This window comes from Drosophila albomicans, chromosome 2L (genome assembly GCF_009650485.2).
Source record: "Drosophila albomicans strain 15112-1751.03 chromosome 2L, ASM965048v2, whole genome shotgun sequence".
NCBI classification, from domain to species: Eukaryota; Metazoa; Arthropoda; class Insecta; order Diptera; family Drosophilidae; genus Drosophila; species Drosophila albomicans.
In genome coordinates this window covers 16,742,743-16,764,958 of record NC_047628.2, presented here as the reverse complement: position 1 = coordinate 16,764,958, position 22,216 = coordinate 16,742,743, and the positions used below count along the sequence as shown (strand labels likewise).

General features: G+C 40.4%; 4 protein-coding genes across 4 annotated transcripts; 2 read left to right on the top strand and 2 right to left on the bottom strand.

Annotated features, from left to right (window-relative positions):
• Positions 1–137: 137 nt before the first annotated feature.
• Positions 138–3,649, top strand: LOC117563936 (transport and Golgi organization protein 6). The gene is made up of 3 exons (XM_034242509.2): positions 138–327; positions 387–2,621; positions 2,681–3,649. The coding sequence occupies exons 1-3, from the start codon at positions 267–269 to the stop codon at positions 3,187–3,189; spliced, it is 2,805 nt and encodes a 934-aa protein (XP_034098400.1). The 5' UTR covers positions 138–266; the 3' UTR covers positions 3,190–3,649.
• LOC117563938 (L-2-hydroxyglutarate dehydrogenase, mitochondrial) lies at positions 3,181–5,761 on the bottom strand. The gene is made up of 3 exons (XM_034242511.2): positions 5,193–5,761; positions 4,244–5,107; positions 3,181–3,652 (listed from the first exon to the last, which is right to left on the bottom strand). Exons 1-3 carry the CDS (start codon positions 5,324–5,326, stop codon positions 3,256–3,258), a joined length of 1,395 nt encoding a protein of 464 aa, XP_034098402.1. The 5' UTR covers positions 5,327–5,761; the 3' UTR covers positions 3,181–3,255.
• Positions 5,762–6,512: 751 nt separating this feature from the next.
• Positions 6,513–9,057, top strand: LOC117563937 (protein sister of odd and bowel). The gene is made up of 2 exons (XM_034242510.2): positions 6,513–6,709; positions 6,768–9,057. The coding sequence occupies exons 1-2, from the start codon at positions 6,639–6,641 to the stop codon at positions 8,986–8,988; spliced, it is 2,292 nt and encodes a 763-aa protein (XP_034098401.1). The 5' UTR covers positions 6,513–6,638; the 3' UTR covers positions 8,989–9,057.
• A 1,660-nt stretch (positions 9,058–10,717) lies between these two features.
• LOC117564219 (EF-hand domain-containing protein D2 homolog) lies at positions 10,718–21,999 on the bottom strand. Its single transcript, XM_034242906.2, has 2 exons — positions 21,298–21,999; positions 10,718–11,896 (listed from the first exon to the last, which is right to left on the bottom strand). Exons 1-2 carry the CDS (start codon positions 21,555–21,557, stop codon positions 11,482–11,484), a joined length of 675 nt encoding a protein of 224 aa, XP_034098797.1. The 5' UTR covers positions 21,558–21,999; the 3' UTR covers positions 10,718–11,481.
• Between the last annotated feature and the right edge of the window lie 217 nt (positions 22,000–22,216).

Genomic DNA, 22,216 nt, shown 5'->3' with positions numbered 1-22,216 from the left:
CAATAATAAATAGAGATGCCACATGTTGCCACCCGACTTCAAATTTAAAAAAACGAAATAATGTGTGATAATAATTGTTAAATACTCATTTCAAAAACTACTTAAACGATATAGAAACCTAATTATTATTGGTTATTTAACTAATAAAAAAGATTACACAAATCAGAGGGTCATTCTGCATGTCGGTGCTGCCATCTGGTTAACAAAACAAAAAACAGCTGTTTCGAGGAATTGCAAAATATTTTGCAAATTGCACTTGGCGCGCAATGATTAACACAGCAAAATACTTTGCATTACTTGAGAAATTAAGCTTCGAGCATGCATTGGGTGAGTATTCATCAATTATTTGCCATTATTATTTCAAAACAAGTAATTATTCGCTGTAGCAAACGAGAGTAGAACACAGAATTCAACTGATTTACCACAAACGCCGCCTTTTATTGATGACAACTTGAAACACTTGGAAAAATATGTTCCACTTGATGTTGCCCAGCAGTTGCAGGAGTTGTGCAAAGCATTGGGCGTAGAAGAAAAGATTGACGCGGAAGACAACACAATCAACTGCTACATAATACGACTGCTGCACGTGTTGCACACATTGTCCTCGAACATCAATTTCCACAGCGATGCTCTAGAGGATCTGATCTCTGTGGCGCATTTAAAGCTCTGCATCCAGACGACCCAAGAGTTATCCTACTATGCGCTGCGCTGTCAACTGCACCAGGATTTCTACAAATCGCCCGTTTTCAAAAACTTCAGCAACAATGATTTATCGATTCCAACCTCGCTACTCCTGCTTAGCATTCAGTTCTTTATTACACGTCTGCTGCCCATTCGCCAGCTGCATATTGCCAATGCCATGGAGCTAGTGCAGCGGGATCTGCTGGCAGCCATCATCAGTCTGCGCACACTGCAATTGCCAGCGGAGCAACAATCTCAATTGAATGCAGCACTTTCGTATTTATGGCAAAACGAATCCAAGGCAGACTTCTTTCGTCACGTCCTGCTGCTGAAGGCAACGCCACAACTGTCACCGCAACTTGCCAAGCAACTGCACCAACAACTATTGCACAAATTGAGCTTGCCCCATGGATTTGCCAGCTTAATTGCGGCACTTCACACGGCATCCCAAAATCTTGACAGCACGCGCAGTGCAGAAGTTGTTGCGCATATTGTGGCACAACGCGGCTACTCGCTACGTTTGCAGCAGCAGCTCATCGAACAGATCTTCGACTACTGTCGTCTACAACTTTCGAACGTCAACAGCATGATTTATGGCGTGTTGAGCCTGCGACGTCTTTGTGAACTCAATGAAACGAATCGAGCGAGTATCGAACACATTTTGACTGCTCATTGGCAGCCGCTTGTCCAGCCTGAAGATTTGCTCAGTGGACTGATCATTTGGGAGCAATCAGAACTAACTGCATGCCTTCAACTCTGGCAGCAACTCTTCTGCAGCTCCAGTGTGGCATGTTTACCCAGCTCACTGTTGATTCCTTACATTCCGCTGCTGGTGCAGCTCCATGAACAGTTGCCAGCTGGAAATAAAAGAAAATCAGTGTCTGCTTTGATCTGTCGCTGTCTAGACAACAGGGATGCCGAGCTGGAGCTGCCCCTGCAGTTGCAACGTCTGCTCAGTTGGCAGTTAGACAAGAACCCGCCTTGGCAATCGCTACATCAACGCGTTGCTCTAGAAAAGGAAACGCTGCAAGTGAAGGTACAGCAGGCAGAGCTTGTCAAGCAACAGGATTACACTCCCAGTCACACGTTGTGCTCGCTTCTGATGTCGGACAACAATCATGCGCTCACCAGCAAAGTTTTTCTCGCGCTGCTGCGTTTAATGCTGCAACAACTAAGCGAAGGATCATCCATTGGGCTCCTCTCCAACGAAGAAGAGTTGGCGCATTTTCTGCAATCGAAATACCAGCTGAAGATGCAGCTGTTGGTGGCTCTTGAGCTGCTTGTGTGGCATCCGCCGCTTAAGGCGCAACTAGCACAAACGCAGAGTAAACAATTCATGCAGCTGCTCAGCGAGTTGCTGCAGCAGCGTTTGTCCAATCAAAAGCCAACTGTCGAAGCAGATCAAACGCTTGTTGTCTGCTTAATGCTGCTACAGGAGTTGTTGGAAAGCAGTGAGCAACTGCAGCTGGCGGAGAGCACTCAACGACTGCTTAAACCTTTGCAACAGTTGGCTGCCCAGACGCCCAATGAGCTGGTGAAGCAGGCAACGCGGTCGCTATTGAGTCTGCTGCTTGGTGATCGAGTTTCCACTCAGCCAACTGCTGATCGATCGGCTTTCCAAAGAGCACGCGAGCTCATCGAACAGAAGAAGCCTCATCTGCAGGTCTATGGCATCCAGCTGATAGTCCAGGCTTTGCGCAACAAGGATGTGGAATTCACTTCACAATGTCATCGCATTTTGGCCTTAACTTTGGAGACTTTAAAGAGCAACCAAGAATCGTATACATTCCTCAATTGTGTGCGTCTGTTTGTGGCGTTGGTGCACATCATGGAGTCGGAGGTGTTGGACTTGCTCAGCGCTGAGTATCTGGCGGAGACGGCGAAACTCGACTATCGTCTGTTGGTGGGCGAGGCAATTCTCAAGTCAGCCCAGGAAATTGGTGAGTGAAACTGCTTTAATAATCACTACCGCTTGCTAATTCCTTTGGCTTATCAACAGGTCCACTTTGCTATCGCTATAAGGATGTGCTGCTTAACTGCTTTCTGCATGGCACCAAGTCACCTTTGGATGAGTTGCGCACCTCGTCCTATGCCAATCTGGCGCAGTTGTGTCGTCTGCTTACATATCAGGTGCACAGCTTCTTCCAGGAGTTGCTGCAACTCATCAACGATGAGCTAAGCTTTGGCAGCTATTTGCCTGCCAAGCGTGGCGCTTTGCTGGTGCTCGCAGAACTTTTGGCAGGCATGGAAAATCTGCTGGACTATCAGGATATATTGCTGCCAGTCTATCGACTTCTGCGTGCCATCGAAGCGAATGAGGATGCCGATCCACAGATGCGTCAACATGCTGCCAATGGCTTGAAGATATTGAATGCCAAGTGTCGAGAAATGTTGCAGACGAGCGTTGATCCCTTAGAGCAAATGCAACGCGAGATTAAAGTGCTGGGCATAAAGGAGCCAGTTGCCTCCTCTTCTAAGAAGCAACGACACATTCTGGAGTTGAACTAAGATTACAAAATATACATGCATTTAATGCTCAATTTGTAAAAAAGACACTTGGGATTTTCGATTGGGCTAACAACTGCTCTTTCCTATAGCAAATTCCGTTTCGATTTTGTCGGCTATCATCTTGGCAATGGCCAAGCTGCTGGTGGCACCAGGAGATGGGGCATTGCGGCAGTGCAGCACACGCTTGGCCAACGGTCCGGATCCCTCGCCGCGATCAAACACAAAGTCATCCACGAGATTGCCACTCAAATCCAGAGCCTGGGCACGCACTCCAGCTGGGCCACGTTCAATGTCATACTCCGTGACCTCGGGGATGTATTTCTGCAGTGCTTTCACTTGTAGATTGATGAATGCCGACTTGCTCATCTCGCTCAGGCCAAAGCCGATGTATTTGCTGGCCATCTTGAGGAAGCCGGGATAGCGTAGGGCATCGAAGAGCTCAAAGAGATTGATATCGCTCCACCTGCAAGGGAAAATAGATGTTATTTTAGGTTTTAAATTACGTAAAAGTGGTCTGTGAAATTCTCTCTAACTATATTATTAGTAAACGAATAACTGCTAGTAGAATTTTGGACTAGAATTTTATCATTTGTTGTTATAAGCGGGATTACAAATGAGATTTAAACGGCTTTTAGAAATTTGCCTCAAAGTTACCATTAAAATTGTTTTTAACGTTGGGTTTTTAATTTATACAAAAAAATACGAAAAGTGCACCTTTAATAAAATTAAAATCTAAGAGATATGTTCTAGCTCTTATACAAAAATGCTATTTTAATTTATAGATGTTTTTAGATAAAATAATTAATCAAAAATTTAAAAAAAGTTCAATTTTTAAAACAAACGGTCCTTGTGGGTGGGGCAAAATTCAAATATAAATGCATATACTGATCAGATCAATAACTTTGATGGCTCTTATGTCTCTGAGATCTATTAATGAGAAATATTGCTGTCTGTAAACGTATCAAAGAAGGTCGTTCTAATTAATTGTCAATAACTGAGCTTGTTCCTCAAGAAAAATGTTTAGCGGTTGTAAAGAATCATTCAATCTACTCACGTGTAGCCCTCGCGCTTGAGCGCCAACACAGCATTGGGTCCCAGCCAGATGGAGCCATCCATGCGGGGCGTGAAGTGCACACCGAGGAAGGGGAAGCGGGGATCGGGTACTGGATAAATGTTGCCACGCACCATGTGTTGCTTCTCCTTGGAGAGTAGCAAGTACTCGCCACGGAAGGGCACAATGCGGGGGGAACGAGGACAGCCGGTTAATTCAGCCAAAAGATCCGACTGAAGGCCACCACAAGTCAAGACGTTACGAGTGCGAACTGTTTGATGCGGTTTGCCACCGTGAATTGTCACTGGATAATCGCCAGCGTTGCCTTCTTTGGTCTCCGAGAACTTGGTCACCTTAAAGTCCAGGTAAATGTCGCCGCCAGCGCGCTTGAAGTCCTCGCCATAATGCTGGGTAACCAGTCCCCAATCCACAATGCCAGTGTGTGGACTGTGGAGCGCCTTCAAGCCGCGACAATAGGGTTCAATCTCCTGAATCTCATCTCCTTCAATCATACGCAAATCGGGCACTTTATTCGCTATGCCACGCTGCTCCAGATCCTTGAGCAACTCGACTTCCCGGGCATCGGTGGCCACAATGAGCTTGCCCACCTTCTTGTAGGGAATCTGATGCTCATCCAGATACTTGTAAGCCAGGTGTAAACCCTCCACACAAAGGCGAGCTTTCAATGTGCCGGGCTTATAGTAGATTCCCGCATGAATGACACCCGAGTTGTGGCCACTCTGGTGCATGGCCAGCTTGGGTTCCTTCTCCAGCACGGCAATCTTCAGTGATGGATGGCGTAACAGTATTTCGCGCGCTGAGGCCGCGCCCACAATGCCACCGCCCACGACAACAAGATCATAATCGCTGTGGTTGGCGTGATATGGAAATTAATTGCTTTCTAATTTGACACGCGTCGAACAATGAAAGTAATCTTATCTCGTCTGCTTACCGATTGCTGTTGTTGTGCTGCCAGCGGCGCTGTCTGTCCTGAATTTGGGTTGTTGCCCTCGACGTCAATCCTCCCAGCTGATTGAAGCGTAGCGAGCAGCGATGGACGCTTAATTGTCTGAGCAGCTGGGACATAATGCTCTACTTATTATGTATGTTACTAAAAAAAAAGACCTTGTTTGACCTTGCTGCCCGAAATACAAACGAAACTCGACTGAGGCGACGTCGTCGTTGCTAGTGGAATTTTTAGCAGCAAGATGTTACTTTATTGCTGGACTGTGCTTGTGGCGGGCGGTGGGTGGTGGACAGTGGGCGGTATAACAGCTGATTCAGCTGATGATAAGAGCGTTTAACAGCGCTAACTTGGCGCGAAATGGTGCGTTAACAGCCTGTCCATTAGCTCATATTTGCGTCGACTTTTTGCCGCTTTCTCTTTGTGGTCTGACACCTTTTTTGAAATTTCAATGACCACAAATTTGTTACGCACACTTTATAGCAACTACATGTCGAGAAGTTAGTTTAATTTTGTGTTGATTTTGAAATTATTTTCTGATTTGTGTAACACAGCACAAACAAGCACTGCTTCTCGCTTGCACATTCTGCACAAGACTGTTATAAACAGCGCTGGACTGCGATTTTTGCGGGCGGTGAATTGTGGGTGGTATAACAGCTGACTCCAGCTGTTGTAAACGCATTTTAACAGCTCGCACCAGGAGCACAAAAGTGCGTTAACAGCGGGTCCACAACTCATATTTGCGTCGACGCTTTACGCTTTTTCGTTGTTTAGCACCTTTTTTGAAACAATGAGATTTGCACTGCACTATATTAGGGATAATATTCATCCCCTTTTATCCGCGTAGTAAATAGTAAACTTAATTTTACTGTTGATTTTGTAAATAAAGTTGATTTTACACAACCACAACCAATTTCTGGCTTTTCGCTTGCACATTTTACCGATACTGTTCACAGCGCTGCAATCTCAACACAATCCTGTAAATGCTAGTCGCTGTTTGGAAGCAGACACATTCACTGTTAATGCAAGTGCAATTTTACCGGCACTTTGTTTTTATTTTTCTTTACACCTTTTTGAAATAGCAGCTAACAATTGATTTACACAGCACTACGAATTTGTGAGACACACAATACATAATTATCTAATACACATAAAAATTGTATTTAATTTTAGCGTTGACTTCAATAAAGTTATCATTTTTTCGGAATGCAAGTAAATGCTCCCTGCACATTCTGCATAAGACTGCTAACACCATTGCGACTTTAACAGCACGCTGCAAATGCTAGTCGCTGTTAAGAACAGCTGATTTGTGAGTATAACAGAACGCTGCTAATGGAAATGCAATTTTAATGCGCTGTTAATAAATGAAAACAAACAAATTGAAAGTGCAAATAGCTTTTTAAGTGAAAATTAATTAACAATAAGAATGCACAAATGCCCGCCCACTGTGCGGTAGTCAACTGTAGCGACAAATACGTACATTCCGGCAGCATTTCCTTCCACAGGTGCGCTCAAATAGTTAAAGCAGTCCAAAGCAACGGATAACAACTTTTCTATTTGCAGATTTCCGTTTAAGCGTAAAGATTTGCTGCAAAAATGGAAGGAATTCACACAGCGCAGTGGCCAATGGATGCCCTCCAAGTGGAGCGCCGTCTGCAGCCGTCACTTTGTCGATGCCGACTTCAGTTGCTGCAACAATCGTAAGACACTCAAAAAGAATGCGGTGCCCACGGTGCGAGTGGCAGCCACCGAGTCGCTCAACGTGATTGTGGAGCAGGTGACGCTGCCACCGCCAGCAGCAGCCACAACAGCACCAACAGAGACGCCGCCTGTCAGTGGCACAAAGAGCACATGCCGCTTTTGTGGAACTTCAGCCTTGAACTGCGTCTCCTTCGACAAGAGCTTTGAACTCTTCGGCATGATACAAAAGTGCTTTCCCACGCTACAAATACTGCAGGACGATACACTGCCGCTGCCCAAGGACATCTGTGGCGACTGCTGCCGCCAGCTGGAACGTTTCTCGCAGTTCTGCGATGTTGTGATGTTGGCGCAAAGTGAACTCCAGCGTAAATATCGCCGCCAGCTGAAGATCAAACAGGAGCCAGTAGTGCGTGTGAAGCAGGAGGCATGCGAGAGCATTGACAATCTATTTCCTGACGAATTGGATATGGGACTGGAAGAGCACGAGCAAGAGGCCGATGATGAGACGGAGCACAAGTTTCCATTCTGTGATTTTCCCATGCTCAATGCGCAGGACATTATCAATAATTGTGACATCATGGAGATTATCAATCTGGATGATCCATTCATCAACATTACAGACGACGCAGATCCGGTTAATGCAGCCTCCGCAACTCTACCTGCTTTGCCTAGCGTTAATGAGATGCTGCAGTCAGAGCTGCTCACCGAGGAACACAACTATGCCAAGGAGGATTGGCAGCTGCCGGCGTTGCAACAATACAAAACCGAGAAGGTCGAATGCGTCGAGAGTCAAGCGACGTCTACAGCCGAGCAAGCAGCCACAGCTGAAGCAACGACGCGCAGCTCGAAGCCAATTGTGACGAATGTCAGCCAGATTCCACATCCAATGCTCTGCAAGCTGCTGCCACCACCACCTCCGCCGCCAACAACAACAACAACAACGAGCAGCAAACCCAACATTGTGGTGCTCAACGATAGCGTTGTCAAATCCTCCGCCTTTCGGCTACACAATTGCACTTTGTGCACCACCAAGTTCTTCACCGCCGAGAGCCTCAATCAGCACTATGCACAGCTGCATGCCACACCCGCCGAGACTGTGACGCCCATGGTCAGTGTGCCACTGGAGGCAGCCGGCGCTGTGGCGGCAACAACTCCAGCTACTGCCGCCTATTGGCAATCGGATTTGTTGCCACCTCAGCTGCCGGCGAAGAAGAAGATCGACATACTCGACATGCAGCGCAGTTTCTTGCATCACAACGATCTCATTGCGGCAGCAGCGCTGCCCACCTCCACCTCAGACTCCACCTCCGTTGCCTCCTGCAATGCGGCAACCAGCACGCAACCACATAACGCATACGCCCAGTTCGCCGAAATCTATCGGCGCTGTCGCCTGCGGTTGCGCCACCAAAACAAACGTGCCGTGCGCCTTCGCCTGCTGCGCTGTGGACAGTGCACGCTTGGATTTGGCAACGTGCAACAGCTGCTATTGCATCGCCAGCGCAAGCGACACTTTGTGCTGCCGCCGCCACGCACGTTTGCCGTCAAGTGTCCAGGTTGCCAGCGTCTGTTGCGCACTCGCCTCGCGTTGCGGCAACACATGCGCTACATCTGCCACAAGTTGCCGTTGCGCAATGCGCGCCTGCAGAGCTTCAAGTGTCGCCACTGTCGCAGCATCAGTTTCACCCACTGGCGTTTCTATCGCCGGCATGAACTCAAGTGTCGTCTACGCCAACCTAGGGTCAAGACAGCATCACCCTCGAAAGGTGCCACAAAGCGTCGCCCGTTGCCGTTGCCAGCGAAACGTGCCACACACAACTGCCCCGATTGCGAGAAGACGTTCAGCTCGCAGACGGGACTCAAGCAGCATCGCATCACACACACTTCGGAGCGTCGCTACAAGTGCAGCATCTGTGATCGCGTCTTCAAGCGGCGCAACGGTCTCTCGCAGCACGTCAAGGGCTACCATCTGCAGCTGAAGCCGCATCAGTGTCCAGTCTGCCAGCATCGCTATGCTCTCAAGTGCGACATGTTGCGATGTCGCCACTCGCAAAGACGCGGCGCCAACGACAACCAAAAAACCTAAAACTGGCTATTCGAAATAAATAGATTTTTATACCACACAAATATATCTTTGTACTGATTTGTTAAGAGAGAAATATTATTATACTATTATATTATTTATTCATTATTAAATCATTCTATGAGAACTTTATAAAGGAAATTTACGAAGTCTTTTTTCATACTACAGAGAAGGGAATCGAGATGACCACGATTTGTATACAACTGAAATATATCTTTGAACTGATTTGTTGATTTATTCATTATTAAATCATTCTATGAGAACTTTAAAAAGCAAATTTACGAAGTCTTTTTTTCATATTACAGAGAAGGGAATCGAGATGACTATGATTTGTATACAACTTAAATATATCTTTGAACTGATTTGTTGAGAGCGAAGTATTATTATATTGTTTATTATTATTTTTATACATTCAATGTTCTTTGAAAAAACATTTTTGGAAGTTTTTTATACCCGCTACCCATAGGGTAGAAGGGTATTATAACTTTGTGCCGGCAGGAAATGTATGTAACAGGTAGAAGGAGGCATCTCCGACCCTATAAAGTATATATATTCTTGATCAGCGTCAACAGCCGAGACGATATAGACATGTCCGTCTGTCCGTCTGTGTGTCTGTCCGTCTGTCCGTATGAAACACTGGATCTCAGAGACTATAAGAGATAGAGCTATAACTTTTTTTCTACAGCATTTGTTATGTTTGCACGCAGATCAAGTTTGTTTCAAATTTTGCCACGCCCACTTCCGCCCCCGCAAATCAAAAAAATCGAATAACAAGCGTAATTTTAAAGCTAGAGTTCCGAATTTTGGTGTATACAATAATAACTATAGTATTTATGATTTCTGAAAATTGGTTGCGATCAGATAAAAATTGTCGAAGTTATTAAAGAAATACTTTTGTATGGGCAAAAACGCCTATTTACTAGGGGTCTTAGTTGCTTTGGCCGACAATCTGGTATATTGTGCCGTCTATGGTATATTTTGAATACGGTACTATGCCGATATACCAAATATACCATTCGGTATATTTTTTAGTATTTTTGCAGTATATTTGGTATATTTTGAGGAAATACCGCAAAATATATTTCTTTTATTCAAAATGGGTAGCGGGTATCTCACAGTCGAGAACACTCGACTGTAGCTTTCTTACTTGTTTTTTTCATATTTCAAAGATGAATATGATAAAAATCTTAAATATATCTTTGAACTTATTCGTTGAGAGCGCAGTATTATAAAACTATTTTATTATCCATTCAGATAACAAAACACTTTTAAGATTATATTTTGATCACTCTAATTTGCTTTCCTTGGGAAGGAAATGTGAAAACCTATTTTCGTTTTGTAAATATATATTAAAACGAAGCATTCTTAGGACTTATTCTATATATTTTATATCTTTCCTTTATCTATACATATTTACCTGATTTTTCAAAAATCTATGATCAATATAAAATAATCTTGCCTGCAACTCATTTTTATTGAAAGCAAGACAGTCTTAAAATATACCAAATTAATATACCACAAAAACATGTCAAAGGCAATATACGGTATATTTATATAGTACTATATTCAAAATGTACCAAAGAGGACTAAATTATACCAGACTGTTAGCCAAGTTTGCTTCTTCCCCATACAAAAGTATTTCGACAATTTATATCGCTTATGTTTATCGCAACCAACTTTCAGGAATCAAAAATGAAATCCTTTGAAACGGAAAATCCCGAATTGATAAGTCTTTGTTTCATTTTGCACTATATACATTTATTAATAGTTAATTATGTGGTGTGTATGTAAATATATAGTAATTGCCGTCTAGTTTCGTATCGTAATATAATATTGCTTTAACGGCGTTAATTGCTTAAATTAAATATTATATAATAGTTATTCCCACCAAACGTACACAATTTGAAAATTTGAACTTTAACATAAATATATATGTACAACAAAGCTGAGAGTTTTATAATTATTCATTTGTTGCTTACGAACATAAAACATTTGATTTTCATTGATTAACAAAAATGCAGTTTGAAAAAAAATATCAAATCCAAAAATAAAATGGCACCAACTTAAAAAAAAAAGCAAATGAAATCATAAAATCAACTCAATTTAAAAGTGCGAAAAGGAAAGTCAACAGAAAGCAAACGCAATACCAAAGAAAGAAACCCTAAAATTACTAAAAACTATTTAGATAATATATGCGATATTTAGTATTATTAAAAACCGTAAACTTTAACGTAAATTTATGCTTTTGGTATGCTCGTTATCTATGTAATGTAATGTAATGTAATGTATTTTTGTATGCATATTATGAAGATATATAATAGTTCCTTCTTGTGGATGATTAGTTTAGTTTCTATGCGTGATGATGATAAGTATATCAAAGTCCGGCTCCGCTTTCGATCCCGTTTCAAATATGGTTGGATGTGTGTGTGTGCATTTGTTTAACCTACGCCTACAAAATACATCGTATATAAATGGTGGCCACTAAAAAAGTGGGCTTTACTGGAAAATCGCGGCCCGCTGCTGGAACTGTTGACGTCGCTGGGCACGCTCCTCTTCCTCCCGACGTCGCTCCTCCTGCTCCTGTCGGATCTCGTCGTGGAATTTATTTGTGCGCAACTGCTGCTCGATTTTCGCCTCGAAGAAGTTCTTGGCACCACTCACGCCCACCTGCTCCACATCGATCTCGGTGAGGCGAGCCAACTGATTCAGTCCTGAATCATCATCGAGTTCACCGGCTTGAGCCTTGCGATAGATGAGCAAGAACTCACGGAACGAGATCTTGCCATCGTGATCCTCATCGACCTCGGCGATCATCTTCTTCAGACCCAAATGCGTCTGAGGTGCGCCCAGTTTTTCCATCATGTACTTCAGCTCATTCAGATCCAAGAATCCATCGCGAGCCGTGTCATAACTGCAATAAAAACACAAAGAAGAGCTCTGATTAGCATATGAAGGCAAAATGTGGTCATTGCTCCTCCGCCTCGTCTGCTAATCGATAATGCGCCTAGCCAAGGTAACCCAATTTCAGGCTAAATTTACAATTTCGACTGAATTTTCCCTCCCTCGTGGGTTCATGACATGACAAGGCAACGCCAAAGCACACACAAAAAAGCGGCGCGGTGAAAATTGCAATTTGTGAAATGGAGAAGGCAAAATGTGACTATGGAAATTACAAATGCTAAAGTACAGCTATAATTTTGTCACTAATTATTTGAGTAACTGTTTTTTACTCATTATGAAAATAACTGTCATCATTTAATTTTAGTTGCGCTTTTTGTAAAGATTTTCTACAAGTTTTTGCTGATAATGAAAAGCTATTACTTAGCAGCTTGTCACTAATAATGAATATATATTTCTAACTGTTTTTCAAAAATAAAAAGATAAAGATTGTTATTTTATTTCAATTATGTAGTATGAAAGATTTGGTTCTTCTTCTTTCATTTAAAAGGAATTTTTATCAATTTTTCAAAATTTAATCTTGAATCTCAATTGTTGCTTGAAAAATGTATTTGGTAATGACCATTTGAAAGAAATTTTTACCATTTTTTTTTTTCAAATTTCATTGGTCTTTTTTTAACTTTCTATTAATTTATGTCAAATTTAACTTAAACAATAATGAATATCGTTTGCATAATTAGTTATTCAGTGGCATTTTTAAATTATTAAGAGTATATGTAACTACTTGTTTAAGAACCTTTAAGAACTAAGTCTACAAAGCCAAATATGTAACTACTTTAACTTTTTAGTGCTTAATAACCTTTCGTGTAGAAAAATACCTCCAAGATATTTTTGGGGTTCTTTTAAACGACCAAATTTATTCCCTATTAGTTTGTAATAAACAGTTTATCGACACAAATTATTTTTAAAAATATACATATTCACTTTATCGTTTAAATGTTTAACAGCTTTTTTCCATTTTTGAAAAGTACCTGCCATTATTCCACTTATGATCTATTAATGCTTTTGTACTTTTTGGTAAACAATTCTATTAATTTATTCGCCTTCATTTCATATGCTGCTTGTCTATCATCAATTTCCTCAATTGGCGTCGACTTCTGCTTAATTTCTTTGCCACAAAATTCGGTTTTTTTTTGTTGTTATCGTGGTGTAGGTTGAATGGCCAAAATGTTGAGTCAAGAGTTCAAATGCTTGCTTGCCACTTCCCGAACGCGGCGTAGGCAGGAAATTGTGTGTGATAAAAATGCAAATAAAATTTCATTTACTAACTAATTACGTAACACATTAAAATAAAAATACAAAAAAAACGCAGCATGTGGCATAGAGAAAACGCAATAGAGTGAAGATGGCCAAATCGCGTGTGGCAGATGCAACAATGTGGCGGAAACCTCGACCTTGCCGCTGTTGCCTGCTGTCTGTTGTCTGAGTCACTGACGAAGGATGCCGTCTAAAGAAAAAACGAGTCAAACTAGTTGGGAGACTAAAAATACAAAAGTCAAGTTGCCATTAAAGTCTTGAGATTGGCAACCGGGCAAGGAAGCAGCAAGGAAACTTGCAACAAGTTGCAACGTCGTTGTCGTTGTCGACAAATTTGATCATAAATAATAACGCAATCGATTACACACATTTTAATTCAATGGCATAACTTTCAATTTCAAAATGCGATTTCAATTGCGTTGTAGATCTCGATTTCACAAATGAACGTTAGAAGCTAACACATAATGAAAAGTTTTAAGAGTTTTTTCATGCTTTCGTTTCGTTAATTGTATCGAGGGGAACGACAACAAATTGCGTGTGATGCTTGTGTAAACACGACGCGACGAGAGTGAAAGTAATTAACAGTGACACAAGTAGCGGCAATTGTAGTTGCATGCAACACATGGAAGGTGTCATCGACGCTGCGCAACCACGCAGCGTATTTAACCGACTCGCCAAAGATGACAATTAAAATTGTCGACGCTCATTTGTCGTCTGTTCGCATTTAATTAACTTCAATTGAGAGTATCTATCTCTCACTTCTTGTGTTGTGTTGGTTGTTGCGTCAATTTGACAATTGTCAAGACTACTTTTGCTTTTCTTTCTGTCTTTCTATCTTTTCATTCAATTTCAATTAACACTCGCTCTCATTATGATTACGTTGTTTATTTTTCATGTAATCTCAATAGACTCAAAATGACTTTTGCAAACAGCAGCTGTTCAATTCGTTTAATTGCTGTTTATTTGATTTCAAATATTATCAGCTACGTTTGTATTCTGCCCCCTGTAGGTGTTCTTGCCACATTTTGATTGCCGTCTCCCACGCAGCCTATTTTCGATGATTTCATAGTGCGATCAATAAAGGGATCTCCGTTTTTACTTTTCTTTATAAATATATAAACTACGTGTTTCAAAGTTTGTTTTTCTCAGATATTTTTGCTGCAGCTTTTGTTGTTGTCTACAGTTCAACAAATAACGGGGTCAGCTGGCCATTGTTTTTGTTGCATGCCACATTTGCATCGTAAATGCATGTGCTTTAAGTGTATTTTTGCTTGTGGCTTTGTTACACACACACACACACACACACACACACACACACACACAAACACATTTATGTTGTACATGCCAAGTTGCAATTATTGGAGGTGTTGTTGTTGCTGTTGTTGTTGCTTTTCTCTATTAGCAAACTTAATGCGACGGCAATTGTTGTTGCCCATTGTGAATTTATGTTTCTCTCGACTTGCTCTGTGGCCCAAGCGGGTTAATGCCAACACACAACGCGTCATGTTCTTGAACCTTTTTTGTGTGTTTGTAACGGTTACACTGCCTACCAACAGTATGTGTGTATGATGTATTTATGCATTCGCTTAGTGCAGTTCAATTTTCGTGGATTTCTTCACGTTATTGCGCATTCGGGAGGTCTTTTATCTATTGTAATGCCAACAACAATGCAGCAAACGCAAAGTTTACACAGTTGACGTCTTGCATACACAATTTCTTGTTTACGAACAGCAACTGACGAATTGACTGAATGACAGACTGATTGCCTCGACTCGACTTGCCATACCATACACATATGCACCTGTCTTCCAAGTACTTAAAATACTTTTGTGCCATTTATATTGAAGACACATGTACACACAAAATTTTGTTGATGCGCTGTGCGTGAGCACAAAGAATCAGTAAAAACGCAATATAAACTTGCCACCATCGACCCCCGCTTAGTCCAACAAAAAAAGGCCTATAAATTTGTTAGGTTGGTCAAAAAATAAAACGCCTCATATTTTGACATTACGAAACTGGAGCAAACGCTGCGTTTGAAACAAGAGCGTTGCGTTGCGTGGGTCGTGGTGGATTTATTTATAGTTGCAGAAGGAAATAAATACGGGAAAAGTAGCAGTAAACGGAGCAGAATAAACAGCAGAAAATTGAGCATGAATGGAAGCAGAAAAGTCAGTAGTAATAAGAGGAGGAAAAGGTCGCTGCAAAGGAAGCAGAAAATAGTACTATTATAGCGTCTGCAAAAGGAGCTTGAAAAGGCAAAAGAAAAGTAATCAGTATAAAACCACCAGAATATAGAAATGACATGGAAGCAGTAAAGCTCAGCAGTAGGAAAAGGCCACAGAATAGGGAGCAAGAAAGGAAGCATCTCCAAAGGGAGTAGAAAAGTAAACAGTACAAAACTATCTGAAAATAGAACAGTAATAGAAGTAGAAAAGTCAGCAGTAGAATGACTAAGAATACATCTAAAAAGGGAGCAGTATAAGCAGCAGAAAATATAACAGTAATGGAAGCAGAAAAGTCAGTAGTTTTAATGGCAGTCGGAAAAAGCAACTGAATAGGGAGTAAAAAAGGAAACACAAAGTGCCATAAGAAAATGGAACAGTAATAGAAAATAAAACAGAAAAGTCAATGAGTGGAAAAATTCAGTTGAAAAAGAAGAAGAAAAAGGCTGCTGAAAAGGGACTGGACAAAGGCAGTGGAAAAGTCAGCAGTAAAGTGAGTAGGAAAATACAGCTGAAAAGGGAGCAATATAAGCAGCACAAAATAGAACAGAAATTGAAGCAGACATGTCAGCTGCAATGAGAGTAGGAAAGGGCAACTGGGAGCAGAAAAGAAATCATCTGCAAAGTGATCTGAAAAGGCATCTACAGAAGACGCTATAAGGCGGGAAGGAAAAGGCAGCAGAAAAGGGAGCAGTGTGAAAACAGCAGCAAAGTCAGCAGAAAAGGGAGCAGTAAAATCACGAGTAAGGGTCAGGAGTAATGCCCACAGAAAAGGGAGCCGCAAAGTCAGTAAGTGCAACATATTTAACTCTATGAGTCAATGATTCCAACTAACTGGAGAACAATGAACAATGTCAATTCAAGAGAAGTGGTGTAGAGCATTGATAAGCAATTGTGTACAACTCATGCTCTAAAGTTATGATTCGTATGACTAATTGCAACAAGTTGAATGCAGAATGGAGCTGGTGCTGATTGTTGCATGATGACAACCACGATGATGATGATGATGATTCTATGTGGTTTACTTGTATTATTTAATTTGATATTTCCTCAATTGAGTGCCCACGACTTTGCCACTAGTCACAGCACGCTTACACACACACACACGCACACACACATTCGCATGCATTTACATGCGTTTACTTTTTTCACTGTCAATCAACACAACATTGTTAATGTAATCACAATGTACGCGCGAGCTGTCACAGCAGAGTGGAGAGTATGGAGTGGAGAGTGGAGAATGAAGAGGGGGAGTGAATAACTCGTTGTGGTCTGGCAACGTTGCCAGACAGCTGGTCGCCTGCCCACTGACTGCACATTTGGCAAAGGTCAGCGTCGAGTGTGGTGAATAATATTGGCGACAAGCAGTCGCAGCTTCCAACAACATCAGCTGCAGCAAGCAGGAAGTGGCCATGGCCGCCACTCACAATAGATAATAATGCAGTGCTATCGATTGTCGAAAAAAAGCATGTCTTTCGCAATATTTACATTTGACTGCATTGCAGTTGGTCGTCGACAACAAAAGGTAAACAACACACACACAAACACACACACACACGAATTGCAGTTTAAACATCAAATGAATAACAAGCTGCGAAGCAAATGTCAATGAACCTGTCGCCTCATGTAATATACAAGCTGCTGCAACATTTGCAGCTGCAGTTATCCTAAAAAGTGCAACCCTTTTTTGCAGGGATTGGGGAGGGTCATGCCTCAGTGATAATGGGTGGTGACTGCGGCTTAATTAAAAGCTCTTTGCCACACAAGTTGCCAGTTTCCATGTTGCTAAGTTGTAGTGCTGAAAAAGCCCACACACAACATGACAATAACAACAACCCCTCAAATTTAAATGTGCGTGTGCGTGTAACTGATTTTGCATAAGTATGTATGCGTGTCTGTGTGTCTGTTTGTGTGTGTGTGCGTTTGTCAGGCATTTGCCATGAACCCAATTTGTAAGCAGAATTAAGTGACATTGACATCGCTGATAGTGATTTGAGCAACGAACAATATTTATGTTGTGCACTTGCACTCGTATGCAAATTAAAGTGCTAATTTAATTAGGCAACTAAAGTGTTAATTTCAATCAGTTGAAGTGTCGAATTGAAATGAACCTCAGCAGTAACTAACATCTGTGTAAACTTCATGAATTCATAAAAGTTCACATTGAAAACTAATTGTAATGTTAACAAGTTAAAGTGTCAATTTAATTGAACTTTATCTGTTAAAATAAAATTGTATGAGGAAAATAAAAATGTTGTTATAAATCACACTTATTGATAACAAATTAGATAGAGAATGTTATACTCAATATAAAAACAGATTACGTTTAAAAATAACTAAAATAAACAAAATACCATATAGAAAATATAATTATTGAGTTTTATATTAAGAAATAACTAAAATAAACAAAATGCCATATAGAAAATATAATTAAAAAATGAAACACTTTTTATTCTTTTCGCCAAAATAACCACAAATATAAAAGAAGAAAGCATTAATGCACTTATCTAGGCAGATATTCTTATAGATATGGCATAAATATCGAAATCACTTGAAAATATAATTTTTTTCTATAACTCTTCTGTACTTAATTACAATTTTCTAACTAAGGAAACTCATTCGCATTCAAATAGGATTCCTTTACTATCGTTTAAAGCGCCTCACGTTACCATCTCTAATCAGAGAGCTGTCTGCATTCACCGAGTTCAGTTCACATGCAAATGCTGATTGTTTTGTAAGTTCTCTGTGAACAGATTCGAGTTGAAAATGAAAATGCAATGAGTCCAAATGTTACCCACATGCAAAATGGACAATGGAGAATGGGCGACACCCAACGTTGGATAGAAGCGATGGATTGTTTGTAGTTGACTGGTGGTAGTTGCCCCATAGTTTCAATAAGGATTTTCAGCCTTATCTGCAGTAGACAGAAGTACTATATACACAAGTACATCCACCACCTCCTATATATGTATGTGTGTGTATGTGTGTGTTTGCATGTTGGGGCGTCGCCATTTTAATGCAAATGTACATACGTATATATTAAAATCAATATCATTAAGCTACAAGCAGACGTCTGCAATTTATTGCTATCGTCTTGTGAACCCGGAAAATGTGACGCATCCAAAACGAAAACATTACCGGAAACTCAAGTCCAGGCGTATCAACGAAATTATTACAACGCCTAGACGTACATAGTAACTATAAGAAAATAAATAATACAACGCACATCATCATATACTATATATATATATGGTATTGCGTGTCCGATTATCCGACCCAAATGGACCCGCGGTTTTTGTTGTGTTTTTGTTTATGCTCTACTTTATCGCCGTCTTCTTTCCGATTTTCCCCATTTGCAATCGCTAAACATATGCGTACATATAAAAATATATGTATGTATACATCTTCAGTTTTATCGTTGCTAGGAAATAAAAGACTGAGTGCCTAACGCCTTTGTTGAACTGTTGATATTCGCAATGTGTTTTTGTTTAAATTAAACCGCATTGCGCATTTGCTGATTCAGTGGCAATTTTTCATTTTTTTTTTTTAATTTACAGCGTTGACAGGGAACAACTCGTGACTCAGCTGGGAATGCTAATAATTGTTTGCAAAATTTACAATATTAGCACAATAACTGTTTTCGAAAGGGAGATTCTCGGCTTTTTGCTGTGACTTTTGAAATGCCAAGTAGCAAACAACACACAGCCGGTTTTCTGATTTGTTTTTGTTGTTATCAAACAAGAGACTTCGATTGACATTTGCGGCAAAGAAACTGAAACTGGTTCCAAATTCAATGAGTATTGTAAATTTATATGATTTAAGTACGGATAACTGCGCTTGAAAGTAACTTCTAAAATAAACTTTAATTAAAAACAAAAAGTCAACGATTTCATTTAGCACTTTTTATACTCTTTCCTTCTTTCTTGCTCTGTCTTTCTCAGCTTCTTGCTGTTTGTTGTTGTCTTTAGTCATACACACAGACAGACATCGTGGAGTTGGAGGAGAGCATGTTTTGGGTTATATGTTTACGATTCCAAAGCACGTTCGTTTGTGTTTTTTCATGTCTCGTTTAACAAACATTTCTTTCGTTTTGACAATGTGCCAATTGACCCAAATGCTTAAGCATGATGAATCACACAAACAGGAGTAATTCAGGATTATATTCTGTATTTATGGGTTCAGGAATCAGGTAAACAGAATTGTGCTACAATTAGCGGAAGGTGTTAATAAAAAGTGTGCATAGAATCCAACTGTTAATTGATTCGACAGGTGAATCAGAGAAACGTTTGCTGTTGTTGAATCAGCTACATTTCTGAGAACACATGTATTTATTATTGACGACAGACTTCAAGACTTCCAGCACAGAAAACAACACACAAAATTAATGCGCATAATCAGCATGCAAAGTCAAATTGGATGAGCTGAGCGAACGAGAGATAAGTTATCAAGACAACGTGCAAAAAAAAAATTAAAATGGAATTTGTCTCGTAGATATCATCATAAGTTTTACATGTGTAGAGGAAAACAATCTAACTGCGATTTAGCAGCTGGGATTACGCAACTTTATGCGGCTCATTGGAGTGGGAATGCGATCATTTAGCGATATGTAAGCTGAGCTACTCAACGACCCCCACATCTAAATAAAAACAAACAAGTAAGAAAACCACAAGCGAGTGTAATCGACTACGAAATACTTGTAAACCAAAAGATAATCAACTTTTCAATGTCTTTCTATTCTTGATGTAATATCTATGATTTATTTGGTTTCTTCACAACTTTTAAGTAGCAAAATTATTCATTTTTGCTTTAAAATTAAGTTTGCAATATGATTATTTTTTACGAAATTTCTTATCTCCTCTACTGTATTTCTTTTAATAAATTTATATAAAGCCCTAGTTCTTATAAGTGTTCTCAAATATTTTGAAACCTCTACAATTGTGCAACAAATGTTCTCAAATATGTTCCCTCTTTAATCGCGACACATTTAAATATATAACATATAGTGTTAACCTTCTAACACCTTTTCTACTTTACTATATCTCTAACTTGGCATGCCCTTCTACTCTTCTGTGGGAACAAGGAAATTCTAATCACTTGAGCGAGGTGTTAGGGTAACCATAAACCACAGTAGCTCGTAAAAGTAAGCGCACAAGCACCTTAAGTACGTATGTTGTTAATACTTGAGCTGTGAGCAGTGTCAACTTTGACTCATGGCGCAGTGCGGCGCGGTTTTGAGGTGCGGAACTGAAATCCTAAACGAAACAACTGCAACATGGAGCTTGCGGTCGAAGCTGTGCAACTGAAACTGAGACTGAGTCATGCCCCATTGCAACTGAGAGCGAACCAAAGTGAAGGTGGCTGGTGGTGATGGTGGGACATGCAATTTACTTGGCAATTAAGCGCATTAGTTTCCTTTACCTTTTGCTAAGTGAATATACATGAGTTTTAATCGACTTTGGGATACCCTAACTACTTGAGACCATAAGTATTATAAGTTAGATTATAACTTCTTATATAATTTCGAGATTATTATATTTTTCCATAATGACTCACTTATTATTTTAGAGCATAAGTAATAGAACTAAATAGCGTAAACGATAGATTTTTTTAAATAAAATAAAATAAATAAATTCCTATTCTAAACAAAGTTAGGGCTGTCGCCTAGCTACATGATCCTAATGTAACCTAATACTTTTTCTAGATTTAATTAAAAAATTTGAAAATTATCATCATCTATGTATTTGGCTTTTTTTGTACGAACAAAAATATAACTATGGTACTAAAAGTGAATTAAATCTAATTACTTTTATTTCTGTTTTAAAGTTTTTTAAATAAGAATTATTTTTAAAAGGAATTCAAGATGTTTACTTACGTATTGAAGGTCTTTTGGTAGTCCTTGATCTGCTTGCGCGAGAACTCGTGGAACTCAGTGTAGACATTGACGACCTTAAAGCTGCGCGGCACCTCGATGCCCGCCTCCTGTGAGTCCATGATACTCTGGCGGCGATTCAAGATGTGCGCCAACTCCGAGTTATCTGTGTTTGTTGTCGCCGTTGTTGCTGTTGTTGTTATGCTATCATCAGCGCTGCCGTTGCACGAGGCAGCAGAGGAGGCGTTCGAGGAGACCGACATGTTTCAGTTTCAATTTCAGTTTCAATTCCAATTTATTTATTACTCGTTTTTTTCGCTGTCGCGCTGTGCTGGAATTTTTCACACACACCACACCCTTGGCTGGCACAGTGCAGAAATGACGAGAACGACGGCGGCGTCGGGGGCAGCGAGGACGCAAGGATACACACAAACACACGCACTCACACACACAAGTGGACACTGAACAAGTGCACGCCCACACACAAACACAGAAAGTGCAAATTTATGTTCTGGAGTTGTAGCCGCGTTTTAAATAGTTGGCGTTTAAGATGCGCGGGAAAAGACCGGGTTAACTTATGTGCAGGTTTTTTTGTTATTACGAATATGCTTTTTATGTTGCGTATGTTTTCAATAAAGCGCGCAAAGCATCCACAGCACCCGAAGTCAGAAACACGAATGAACAGTGTACGAACGACGAGACATTAAAGGAACATCGATGAAACCGATATCGATGATTTTAAAATTTGAAAATATCGATTTTAAATGACAAAAATTTATGTACAGTCACATAATACAAACACTACAAATATTAAACAAATTATTCTATTATACCACTTCAGACATTATTTCTATTAAGAAAAAACGTTTATTGATTATTAAAAGTAGTCTCGTGGTATGACCATAAGCAGAATTTCATTTGG

Coding starts and splice junctions, on each gene's coding strand:
- LOC117563936 (XM_034242509.2), top strand. CDS start 267: ATGATTAACACAGCAAAATACTTTGCATTACTTGAGAAATTAAGCTTC. Junction 328..386: donor AAGCTTCGAGCATGCATTGG/GTGAGTATTCAT, acceptor TATTCGCTGTAG/CAAACGAGAGTAGAACACAG. Junction 2,622..2,680: donor CAAGTCAGCCCAGGAAATTG/GTGAGTGAAACT, acceptor GCTTATCAACAG/GTCCACTTTGCTATCGCTAT.
- LOC117563938 (XM_034242511.2), bottom strand. CDS start 5,326: ATGTCCCAGCTGCTCAGACAATTAAGCGTCCATCGCTGCTCGCTACGC. Junction 5,108..5,192: donor CAGCACAACAACAGCAATCG/GTAAGCAGACGA, acceptor CGCCAACCACAG/CGATTATGATCTTGTTGTCG. Junction 3,653..4,243: donor CTCAAGCGCGAGGGCTACAC/GTGAGTAGATTG, acceptor TTTCCCTTGCAG/GTGGAGCGATATCAATCTCT.
- LOC117563937 (XM_034242510.2), top strand. CDS start 6,639: ATGCCCGCCCACTGTGCGGTAGTCAACTGTAGCGACAAATACGTACAT. Junction 6,710..6,767: donor GGCAGCATTTCCTTCCACAG/GTGCGCTCAAAT, acceptor TTCTATTTGCAG/ATTTCCGTTTAAGCGTAAAG.
- LOC117564219 (XM_034242906.2), bottom strand. CDS start 21,557: ATGTCGGTCTCCTCGAACGCCTCCTCTGCTGCCTCGTGCAACGGCAGC. Junction 11,897..21,297: donor TACCAAAAGACCTTCAATAC/GTAAGTAAACAT, acceptor TTTTTATTGCAG/TTATGACACGGCTCGCGATG.